At 41.7% G+C, this 12511-nt stretch overlaps 1 protein-coding gene across 5 annotated transcripts in view; it reads right to left on the bottom strand.

Moving 5' to 3' along the window:
* Positions 1-219: 219 nt before the first annotated feature.
* LOC113033543 (tenascin-like) overlaps positions 220-12511 on the bottom strand; it is a 124887-nt gene continuing 112595 nt past the window's right edge. For all 5 annotated transcript variants that reach the window (XM_026187446.1, XM_026187448.1, XM_026187447.1 and 2 more), the window contains 10 exons: positions 12077-12220; positions 11056-11175; positions 10410-10553; positions 10022-10152; positions 9790-9922; positions 7908-8059; positions 3862-3958; positions 2644-2805; positions 2051-2214; positions 220-1690 (listed from right to left, as the gene is read on the bottom strand). In XM_026187446.1, coding sequence (XP_026043231.1) covers positions 1580-1690; positions 2051-2214; positions 2644-2805; positions 3862-3958; positions 7908-8059; positions 9790-9922; positions 10022-10152; positions 10410-10553; positions 11056-11175; positions 12077-12220 — 1358 coding nt within the window. In that variant the 3' untranslated portion in view covers positions 220-1579. The remainder of the gene's footprint in view (positions 1691-2050; positions 2215-2643; positions 2806-3861; positions 3959-7907; positions 8060-9789; positions 9923-10021; positions 10153-10409; positions 10554-11055; positions 11176-12076; positions 12221-12511) is intronic.

Below are 12511 nucleotides of genomic sequence, written 5' to 3'. Positions count from 1 at the left end.
CCTAGTCCTGTCTTTCAAAGGCAATGAGATTTCAAGTTCATTGCAAATAACTGAAATAACTTTGGTCATGCTCTGGTCTCCAGCTACTGTTTTCCCCAGTGTGATTGTAACTAATCTAAATGACCTCGATTTGCGCAGCATTGTAAAATCGTAATCACCAAAGATCCATTTTGACAAAGCTAGTAGACCCCAGGATAGTCAAAATAAAACTTGTGAAACTTGTCGTTTTAAACAAACTGTTTTATTGTAATACAGTTTACAGAGAAACACCTGCTGTTCACCCAGTTTTAAACAAACAAAACAATCAAAACAACCTTAATTTACACAGGCATTCTTTAGAAGGTCAGTGGTTTAGTATCCTGCAATAGCAGGAAAGGGTGGGGGGCGGGGTTTGGGGGAGGTGAAAGGGGTAAAAACAGTAACTAGTTCTCTAGTTTTGGCCTGTCCAAACACTATTTTCATTAACACAATCATAGAGACCTTACTATGACAACTGGAATTCAATTGAAAATTGGCCTTTTTTAAAGTTTCGAGCATCACATAAACATTCTCATGTTCCACATATATGTACCGTATTCACATTTTTCAAAAACAAAGAACAAACAAAATGTTATCACCAAAGTCATTTTATACTGAATAACAGGTCCCGCCTCAGATTCATCAGAGAAACAAAACACGTTTTCTTTTCTTCTCTGTTCTTTTTTTGCTAACACAATACTGTGGCCACAGCATGATGCCTTCAAAGACTCAACGGAAACACCGCCGTCCACAACGACATGGGATGTAGAGAGTAAAATGTGTTTCCGTAGGTTTTTCTTTTCCTTTTTTACATTTTTTTATTGGGGGGATGGGAGTGAAGGGAGGCTGGGGATTATAAAGTGACACTGAGATGTGTTTAGTTGCACATGGACAAACAAATGACAAGTTAGATGGAGATATGTGACATCTGAAGAATCCGTTTTCAGACGTTCATATCAGATGGAGACATGTACAGAGCTGTACAAGGAGTAGACTTTCTCTGATAATCCTGCTGCATTAACACTTTTCGCAAAGAGGCCCTGATCCTAAACAAGATTGCATCGTACTAAACAGTCAGAATTTTTTGTCAAATGCCAGACATGGCATGGATATGAAATAGGAAATTGTATTAATGACTATTCACAACATAATGTCCAAGCTGCGCTCACGCTTTCCCACAAATGCTGCAACACAAGAGATCGGGGTCAGAATTGAGTGAGAGGGAGAGACTCTCTTTGGTGAACCTCGTGGGGTTTGATGCAAGTCCAGTTTGTAACGTCAGTTTCTGCACTGGCAGCATTTTTGCGTAGCCGTATCAGAGGGGGGAAAGGCTGGGATGGGTCATATGGCAGATTTAGGCAGATTTGTGAGGGAACAGAAAACATCGAGGAGCATTTGTTTCATGTGAGAACAGCAGGGCTCTTGGCAGTGGCTTTGGTTGCTGCAGGGTGGGAGGGTTTGGGAGTCCAGGTGGTTCATGCGGAGTCCAGAGTAGTAGTTGTTGTTTTGTTGTTGGTGGTGGTGAAGGTGGTATTGGTGGCGGCGGAGCTTTTCATATCATTTATGATCGTTTCCTCCTTCCCTCCAGGTTTCTGAAGTTGGATGGCCGGATCTTCATCTCAGCAAACTCAATTGAGTGCTCATGGCCTTTCCAGTGGAACCAGTTCACGCCCTGGAGAGGCGGCAGGCAAGATGTGCAAGTCAAAAACAGAGTGAAACAGAAGGGCAGTTTCTACCAGACTCATATTATGCACACTACCAATGAAAAGTTAGTCATTGACAACTGTTCCTTCTAAATTTAGATTTAGAAGTACATTTATTTTTATCAAAATAACACGAAAATAATCAAGATAATGAAAAACGATTAGTGGAGTCATTAATCATAAATCAGATTCATGATTTCTAATGTCTACTGTAAAATGCCTGGAGCACATATTCAGGCAGTTATTTTTGACCCAGTCAGAACCTTTGGTGACCCATTAAATGTGCAACAACTGTACTGTAGGTTGTGCTGCAATGAACTATTCATTACCTTGCTGTGACTGTTGTCTCCATATCGTCCCATCAGATTAACCCGGTGGCAGTTTTTATACCAGAAGGCTCCCTTATAGGACAGAGCGCAGTTGGTGACGGCAATGTCGTTGTCATGGTCATAGGTGGAGAACGGCCGGCCGTGGTGGTAGGTCATGGAGTCGCCTACAGAGGCCAAACAAGAGAGTCATTACATTTTTGCTGTGATTAAGTTTCCTGATTCAGAGAGACACAGCATTGTCTACACTCACTACAGATGAACACAGCCAGAGTTGTTTCTCCTAAGTCGCCACCATAACTAGGATTATGCATTTGAATTAAGAAGGGTAAGAAAACTGCAATCTGCAATCTACTGACATCCAGTGGTGAGATTTTACACATTGTACCGACGAGTCCCGACCTGACTCGTGTATCGCAAAACAGAGTGACACAAAAGCACACCAAGGCAGCATATAAACAAGGCAAATGAAGCCCATCTACCACACACAGGCTCCTGCATTGCCGCTGCAAGGCCAGTACTGGTGTCAAAGACAAAGTATCAAGAGACATTTAAATCACTGTGCATAAACTGTAGAGCACAGATACTAGCTTTACCTGCTGTACCGCTGTATCCTCCTACGTGGACTTTGTAGCGGGTCCGGGGTTCACCGACTGAGAACTTGTCATACTGAGCATAGGCTGTATCTCCCTTATCTCTCAGGTCTACTCGCAGTTCGTACTGACCGCTGGCTGTGATCTTATGCAGGTTGGACAGACCTGAGTGAAAAAGGAGACAGCTGAACAATGGCTTACAAAAGATCCTATTATCAAACTAAAAGTATCATTCTACACATTACAAATATTTAGCATTTAAATGACTACTATCTATGGAGCTCTTAGATGAAATTTATGCCTATGTCCATCCCTTATGCAGTAGCCTACTCTGTAATCCAAGCTCATTTTATGTTAAGGGCTGGACAACTCAAACTCCCCTTTCTGTAACTGTAAAGATGTTTAACTACACATAAATGTTTATTATAAAGTAAAAAAACAGCAACTTTTCTGTCATGTAACTTGTTCATTTATTATCGAATTACTTTGGTTTACTATGTGGCAGAGATCTTTACCAGAAGAAAAAAGATGTAAAACCTATGAACGTACAATCAAAAATTACATAATTTCTGCCAGAGCGGGCCAGATTAGAGTCTTTGCCAGGCCAGTTCTGATCATTGGGCCTTATGTTTGACAACTAACTAACCAAGTAGTGTTTTGGCCCACCACATACAAGTATGCCATCAACAAGGTTGGCGACATGCAGAAATTTCATTGTAGGCTCTACATAGTTTTAACAAAAATTAGTTTTAAAACTATGTAGTTAAAAACTATAACTTGTTAATTAACGTTTGCTCATTTCCTATTTTACTTTGAATGCTAGTTTTCCCTTTTTTACTTTCTGCCCTTTCCAGCCTTTGTGATTGCCTCCTCCTCCCTGATTATTTTTACTTTCCTTTAATTGCTTCCTCATGTGTTCCATCCTCACCTGTTTCCTTTTTGCCAGCTTTCCTTCTGTGTATTTAGAACCGTTTCTCTACCTTTGTCAGATCTTGCTGTTGGGACCTGAGTTACTTTCTTAGTGTGGTCCTATTACTCTGTGCTGTGGAAATTTCTGGAAATGGAAGACTTTCTGGAAGTTTAACTTTTTGGATTTTTGTATGTTTGAACTGCATTTTTGTAAATTATGTTTAACTTATGTGTGTAGCTATTTTGGACCCTGATATATGACCACATCCTGTGTATTATGGAAAACTCTGTGGTTCTTTGTTAAAAAATTACCCAGCCAAAATTCATCATTCATGTCTCCAAAGCCGCCTGTGTAATTCTTCCAGTTGCGGAAGAACTCTAGTTTGCCACTTTGACGTCGGAGGAAAACCTGCAAAGAGAGAGAAAAACAAAGAATAGATTTAATAAAAATCTTGTTAAGGAAAGCAAATGGACAGTATAAAACTTGAAAGCAGTTCTCGAGCTGGATAAAGAGAGTGCAGTGTTGGACCTGCTTTCTATTTGAAGGCAACCAGATGACCATAGCTGTGGTTGCAAAAAGATGTCTTAATATATGAAAGTCTAGAGGTAAACGGTTTTCCCTCATGACTGCTATAACACGTCACATTGAACTAAAAAAAGTCTGTTTTGTAAGGTGAGCTGCCATTTGTTTTTGTACCCATTTTCTCCTGGTTTTATTAGTCCATTGAGATAAGCACTTTTTGTATTTCAAATTCAAATCAAATTCAAATTTTATTTGTCACGTACACAGTCATACACAGTACGATATGTAATGAAATGCTTGGACAACTGCTCGTGACCTAAAGAAAACAAAAAAGGAAAAGGCTATGAATAAGATAGGAAATAAATATGAAAAATTAAAAAGGGTAAATTTAACTAAGAAGGAATAAAATATAAATTAAGGTTAAAAATGAAATAACTGTACAACACAAATTAGAATGAAGGGTAAATTTAACTGGGAAGGAATAAGATAAAATATATAAATTAAAGTTGAAAATAAAATAACTGTACAACAAAATACACAATATAGAACTATATAAGAATGTATGAAGAAATCTAAATCTAAATAAATATATACACAATAACAGCAGCTGTACAAGTATTAACCGGAAATGAAGAATATAGTGACCAGTGTTGTGCAAAAAAACAATGTGTGCAAAAACAATGTCCAGAAAGTCCAGTGTGTGTGTAAGAACCATATGTGTGGGTCAGTACTGTGTGGTGGTGTGATTGAGAGACCGTATCGCCTGCGGGAAGAAGCTCCTCCTCAGTCTCTCTGTGTTGGTCTTCAGGGAGCGGAATCGCTTTCCTGACCTCAGCAGAGAGAACAGTCTGTCGTTGGGATGGCTGAGGTCCTTCACGATCTTCCTGGCCTTGGTCCGGCACCGCCTGCTGTAGATTGAGTGCAGGTCAGGGAGCTCGGAGCGGATGGTGCGCTCAGCTGACCGCACAACCCTCTGTAGAGCTCGTCTGTCCTGCATGGTGCTGTTCCCGAACCAGGTTAAGATGTTTCCCGCCAGGATGCTCTCTATGGTGCACGAGTAAAAGTTCCTGAGCACCTTGGAGGGCAGTTGGAAGTCTCTCAAGCGTCTGAGGTGGTAGAGACGCTGTCGGGCCTTTTTCACCACGGTGTTGATGTGACAGGACCATGACAGGTCTTGCGTGATGTGAACTCCGAGGTATTTGAAGCTGTCCACTCTCTCCACTGGGCACTCGTTGATGACGGGGGTCTGGTAGTTCCTCTCCTGCTTAGTGCTGAAGTCCACTATCAGCTCCTTTGTCTTACTGACGTTTAGAAGGAGGTTGTTCCTCTGGCACCAGTTCTCCAGATTCCTAATCTCCTTCAGGTAGGCCGTCTCGTTGTTATCAGAGATCAGGCCCACCACGACGTTGTCGTCAGCAAACTTGATGATGGTGGTGGAGCTGGTAGTGGCCACACAGTCATATGTGTACAAAGAGTACAGCAGGGGGCTCAGAACACACCCCTGGGGGGCTCCAGTGGTGAGAGTGGTGGAGGCTGAGACATGTCCGCCCATCCTTACTGCCTGTGGTCTGCCAGTTAGGAAGTTGGAGATCCACTGACACATAGATGAGCTGAGTCCCAGATGCTCCAGCTTGGTGGTGAGTGTGGAGGGAATTATGGTGTTAAATGCAGAGCTGTAGTCTATGAAGAGCATTTTAACATAATTCCCCCTTCTAGTGTCCAAGTGAGTGAGTGATGTGTGGAGGAGATGAGAGATGGCATTGTCTGTGGAACGATTTGGACGGTAAGCGAACTGTAGTGGGTCCAGTGTGTCTGGTAGTGAAGAAATGATGAAGTCTCTGACCAGGCGTTCAAAGCACTTCATCACTACTGAGGTGAGGGCTACAGGGCGATAGTCATTGAGAGAAGCAGGGTGGGGTTTCTTCGGGACAGGAACAATGATGGACTCTTTGAAGCATGTGGGGATCACCGACTGAGATAAAGAGATGTTGAATATCTCAGTGAACACAGGAGCTAGCTGGTATGCGCAGTCTCTTAGGATACGACCTGGGATGCCGTCTGGTCCTGCTGCTTTCCTGGTGTTCACTCTTTTGAAGGCTCTCCTTACTTCGTGCTCGGAGATGACGAGCACGTTTCCGGTGCTGGCAGTATCTTCCTGTCTGCAGCCGTTAGCGCCGCCAACACTAGCATTGTTGGAGACCTTAGCTGGAGCCTCGAAGCGAGCATAGAAAGTGTTCAGCTCGTCTGCCAGAGTCACGGCCGCGTTCGTCATACCGGTTGTTGGTGCTTTATAGTCCGTTATTGTCCTTAGTCCCCGCCACAGGCTCCTAGAGTCACTCTGTTGGAGTTGTGACTCTAGTTTCCTCCCGTAGCGCTGCTTCGCCTCTTTCACCGCCCTCCGCACGTTATATGACGCGGCTTTGTACGGGTCCATGTCCCCCGTTGTGAGTCCCGTGTTGTAGGCAGCGGTGCGGGATCTCAGAGCGTTGCGGATGGTTTTATCCACCCACGGCTTCTGGTTGGGAAACGTTGTGATAGTCTTTGTCTCCACGGTATCATCCGCTAGTTTCCCGATGAATCCCACAACCGCTTCCGTAAACACGTTGACGTCATCGTCGGAGCTGTTTCTGAACATGCCCCAGTCTGCGTCATCGAGTGCGTCCTGTAACGCGGCCACCGATTGATCCGTCCAGCGCGCGACCTTCCTCTGAACCGGAACTTCCTGTTTCAGCCTTTGTTTATATTTTGGCATGAGGAAGATGGCGGCGTGATCAGATTTGCCAAACGGAGGGCGGGATTGTGCCTTGTAGCCGTCCTTGACCGTAGTGTAGCAGTGGTCCAGTGTCCTTTCACCCCTGGTGGGGCAGGTGATGTGTTGATAAAAGTTCGGCGCTGCGCGTTTGAGGTTGGCGCTATTAAAGTCCCCCGTTGTGTCAGGTGCTGTGTGAGTGCCTCATGCAGCTCGCATAAGGCGGTGACCGTGTCCGCTTGTGGTGGAATATAAACGGCACTTACAATGACCGATGTAAATTCCCAAGGTAGATAAAAAGGTAGATAATTTTGGTGTGCTTCTCTTGGGCAGGTCATCTGAGCTTGTTTTGTGGATAGTTCTGTTTGTTTATGTGCTTGGTCTTAGCTCACCTTCATGATATTTTTATACTCAGACATAACAGTTTTTTGTCAGCCAAAGAAAGAGGTCTGCACTTAGTTGTTTTCTGTGGTCTTTCGGGTCTTTTAGTGCTGCTGAGCTGGCCGGTGCAGTACTTCTTTTAAAAATGTAACACATTTTTGATTTGGCCATTCCTACATTCTGCTGTCTCTCAGATAGGTTTATTTTGTTTTTTCAGCATAGCGCTGGCCTTGTTCACTTGCACTGACACTTGTCAGTCTTTGAGCATTCCAGTGAACAGCTACCAAATGCAAGTTCAGCACTTGGAATAAACTCCGGGTCTATTATCTGCTAATCTGTCATGGAATATTGAGGGAGCAGGTCTCAGTTGGCCATGAAACTGTTTTTCCAACCTCTATGGAGGTTTTCTCCTGTTAAAACCAAGTTTTTCCTTCCCACTTTTGCCAAATGCTTGCTCATAGGGAGTCATCTGACTGTTGGGATTTTCTCTGTAACATTGTAGGGACTTTACCTTATAATATAAAACACATCAAGATGACTGTTGTTGTGATTTGGCACAATACCAATAAAATGGAATTGATTTGAACTGAAAATTTCTGAATACAAAGTATGGAATGATGATTAATGATGATCAAATATGTGCCAGATCTTGAAAACGAAAGAGTGGTTGCACATTATCAACAAGTATGTCAGCCCGTGACTTACGATCCATCCGCCTCCATCAGTGCTCATGTCACAGTAGACTTGCAGGGGTTGGTTCTCATCTCCACCCAGGTAGATGGTGTGCATGCCTGATGAGGTGTCTCCATTCAGTAGGGCCTGGGAGCAATCCCTGGGGTGTCGGTACAACACGCCAGCTACACAGACACACACACAAAATAATGATTAAGGGGAAAAGATGCTATATAAATAAATAGGATTTTTCCATTCCAGAATTTCCTGTTTGCAAAGCCAGGATGCTGCAGAGAGGTTCTTTATACTCTTGTGTTTTCTTGAATTTAACATTTTCAGCCAGCAGCCTCAGTTCAGCAAGTAGTCTTGCTTCACAGTTCATCTAGTTTCAACCTCATTTAAAAACTACACTGTAAAAAAAAAGTAATATAAAAGTATTTTACTGTGTATTTTACAGTTTTGTACTGTTTTTCTGGAATATCATTAAATTTACATAAATAGACTGTGATTTTTAATTTAAAATGTAAATTAACATAAAATCTGTCAGTCTGCCCCAGGGCAGCTGTGGCTACAACTGTAGCTTGCCTCCACCAGTGCGTGAATGTGAGAGTGACTGAATAGTGGAATTGTAAAGCGCTTTGAGGGTCTCAAAAAGCGCTATATAAATGCAATCCATTATTATTATTATTTCTGTACATCCATCCATCCATCCATTCGCTTCCGCTTATCCTTTTCAGGGTCGCGGGGGGCGCTGGAGCCTATCCCAGCTGTCATAGGGCGAGAGGCGGGGTACACCCTGGACAGGTCGCCAGTCTGTCGCAGGGCTAACACACAGGGACAGACAACCATTCACACTCACATTCACTCGCACATTCACACCTAGTGACAATTTAGATTAATCAATTAACCTATCCCCACAAGCTGCATGTCTTTGGACGGTGGGAGGAAGCCGGAGTACCCGGAGAGAACCCACGCAAACACGGGGAGAACATGCAAACTCCACACAGAAAGACCCCGGCCTGATGGAGGAATTGAACTCAGGACCTTCTTGCTGTGCGGCAACAGTGCTAACCACCGTGCCACCGTGCTGCCCTTATTTCTGTACATATAAGTATTATTATTCATATTACCGCATTCATTGATCTTGTTTATAGGTAATTTCATTGTTTAATCACTTTAAAATGTTCCTAATTTAATGTTTAAAAACACTTGAAAAAGGCAAAATCCCATGTAAAATTAGGGTAACAAACTGTATTGTCATTAATGAAAATAACCGTATTTTTATGAGAAAGTTATTTTCTGTTATTTTCTGGTATTATTTTGGCGCCCCAGCTGCCAGAATATTACTGGGGTTTTTTTGGAATTTTTTTTTACAGTGTAACACTAACCATCTTATTTTTTTATTGTTTCCTGAATAATGTGTGGAAATCATACAAATTGTGAAAACATTCACATTTAATCAACCATCAGATTACAGAACTGAAAAATTGCGTTTGGGTTTTCACACTGAGCCAGTCGATGTCATTACAAACACTGCTGCTGTAACTTCAGACAGGTTAGCATTGCTCAATGGCTTATATTTAAACCATGTGACCACACGGTTTAAATAATCTGTCAGTAGGAAATCCGTAAAACTGATGAAGATGATGACCTCTGGCTGTGTGAAATGAAGAGTTCAGAAACAGATTGTAATTCCTTTAAGTCATCCTTTGGACCATGTTTGACCCTTTCCTGGAATTTATTTTTAAACACAGGCCATATAATTGACAGCCCTGATTTAGCAGCTTAATTCAGTATCTCTAAAACTGAATGTAAAAAGGCTATATATTCTATTTGTCCTTGCATTACTGATAACACTATAAATAGACATCACAGTGACTTGAAACCTTTCTAGTGTGTGCAGGAGTCTACTCACTGGTGGTGAAGATAGTAGTGATCACTCTGCTTCTCTTTGGTCCAGCGAGGGCCTGCAGGCTGACTGTATATTCGGTGGATGCTTTGAGCTGAGCCATGTTGTATGACACCGCAGTCGGACTCAGCACCACCTCCTGAAGGATGAAACAAACATTCCTGAACATGTTCCACATACTCAACCTACAGTTGGATCGGCATTGGCCTTCGGAGAGCAGTATAAGTTGTGTACTGACCCGGATGGTGCGGTCTGCAGATTCAAAGCTGAGCATGTAGCCGGTGATGTCAGCACGAGGAGGCTTCCACGTCAGCATGGCGTTCTCTGTCTGGATGTTACTGGCTGCCAAGTCCTGGGGGGCATCCACATCTGAAGGAATCCAAACTTTGTTTACATTTGTTTACAGATTTCTACATAACTTCACAACAGTCATGAAGCCTTATTTGTAGTGCCTGCAAGCTAGAGCACAGCAGCACTAGTCGGTTCTTATGATGTTGCTCTCTCAGATTTTGACATACATACAGTTACAGTTATAATGAAGAAATCTGACAGACTGCTTGATTTCTACTAGCTTTTCCCATTTGTATTAGTTTAACTAATCATTTAAAACACCAGGGAAACAACACCTGTGATAAACTCTGTTGTAGTGGCTGCACTCTTGGCCAAGTCCCGCACAGCATAGACCTTCACAGTGTAGTGTGTGGCTGGTGCCAGAGAGTTCATCTCAAACTCCACCACGTTTCCTGACACACGTTCCATGACTGGAGCCACTGAGAAACACAAAGTACAGAAACCAAATCAAACTTGAAGGACAAACACCAGCAGAGGAAGTATTCAGCCTTTATCTGTCAACTTGAACATTAACATCATGATGAATAAATACTCCACTGAATTCACTTTAGTTCACTTAAAGTTGTTATGTACACTCTTTAAATGTACTTTAATGATATCTGTCTGAACCAAGACACAAGAACCAAACCTTCACAGTAAATCTCAAAATATTCATGCTTATAATTATGAGCGTTACAGAAATAGAATACTTGCATACAACATCTTTAAACTGGTTTCTTTTTATAAAGTCATTACTACTAGAAATAATAATAAGGCAGCAAACTTTCTTATGACTTATGTGTCACATGTTACTTTTTTAATATGCCAACTCAGTATTGGTACATTGATCATGTTGCTTTAGTATGAAAATTTGAACTGTCTTTTGTTTGAACATTTCTTTTGTTCTTGTCTGTGCTAAGTTGTACACACATAAGTACTTACCTAAATCTGCACTATAGGTGATGACATAGCCGTCCACTGTAGCGATGGCGGGCTGCCAGAGCAGCAGAGCCTCACTGTCCGTGATGTTGACTGCGTTCAGACCACGTGGTTTATCCAGAGCTGTAACACACAGTCACACACATACCATCTAAATTAAGAGTGTGAGCTGACTAAATTGGCAAACAAAACCAGTTAGAGAAAACTACACTAACATATATTATTAGTTATTTATTCACCTTTCAGTCACTTTAATTTTAAAACTGTGTAATTTTAAAACTGTATATACTGTATATTCTGTGTATTTATTATTTCACTCTTATTGCCTGTTCTTATTGTCCTTATCTTCAACGTTATGCTGCTCTGTTGTTTGAAAAAATATATATATTTTGGATGAGTCTGACCAACTGAACAGATTAATTATAGGAAACTCGTACTCGCTCTTAGCAAAATGAGAGTAAAACTCCAGGAGACAGCTTTTGTCACTGCATGTGTTGAGATGTTTCTGGATGTGTGCTCCTATTTAATAGCTTTTAATAGCACTATAGGTAATGACATACATGTATCTGATCACATAATGTGCTCTTAATAGCTTGCCAGTTGTTGTGGTACTACACTAGCATTAGTGGTATTACACAAAGGTACAGTTACACCTAAGTTATTTTTTACTTGCTATCGCTTCAACACAATACATGGTTTAGACATAGGATCATCACAATTGTTTCTTCACATTCCATTTAATGCTTTGGATAATTTCAGAAGGCTTGAACCTTTTACACACAAGAATCTACATATAGTTTCTTTAAAGCAAACAGTGGCTTAATTAGCGTAGCTTTGGCTTAGGCTAAAATTAACCTTAACTAGCCAGAGTTTTTAACTGTCTCTCTTTGTCTTAACACTGCAAATTTGTAAGGTACAAAGCCACACTACAACATCATATCATAGTTATAATATAGTGTCTAATACTGTTGTGGCCAACAAATCTGTTCTTCGCATTACGAATGTGTGTGTGTGTGTATTTTACCTGTGGTGACGCTGTCAGATCCAGGTTCACTCTCCCTCTGCCCCTTGATAGCAATCACAGTGACCTTGTAAGTGACTCCGGGTGTCAGGTTAGGCAGCACAATCTGAGATGAAGAACCATCCACTGACAGTGTCTTGGCGTTACCTGGGGATTTTGATAACTTACATCATTTTCAATGAATGAACAAACACTTAGCTGAAGTAGTGAAGTACTTGTTTTTCATCGGAGAAGAATCTTCATTCATCCCTTCTTGTTCTTAGTCATGCGGATTTCCCCACTGATGAATGATTTAACCACTTCTGTCATACCCATAATCCATACACATGCAGTTGGCCATCAGTTAACGTGTTACTTTTCCAAGTCATTTAGCAGCTCTGTCTCTATATTGCATTTCACCATCACTTCAAGTCTAACAAGTAAACATTTGCCAGATAA

The sequence above is a fragment of the Astatotilapia calliptera genome, chromosome 12, assembly GCF_900246225.1.
Source record: "Astatotilapia calliptera chromosome 12, fAstCal1.2, whole genome shotgun sequence".
Classification (NCBI taxonomy): Eukaryota; Metazoa; Chordata; class Actinopteri; order Cichliformes; family Cichlidae; genus Astatotilapia; species Astatotilapia calliptera.
The sequence above is the reverse complement of the archived record's forward strand: the minus strand, read 5'-3'. Positions and strand labels throughout refer to the sequence as shown.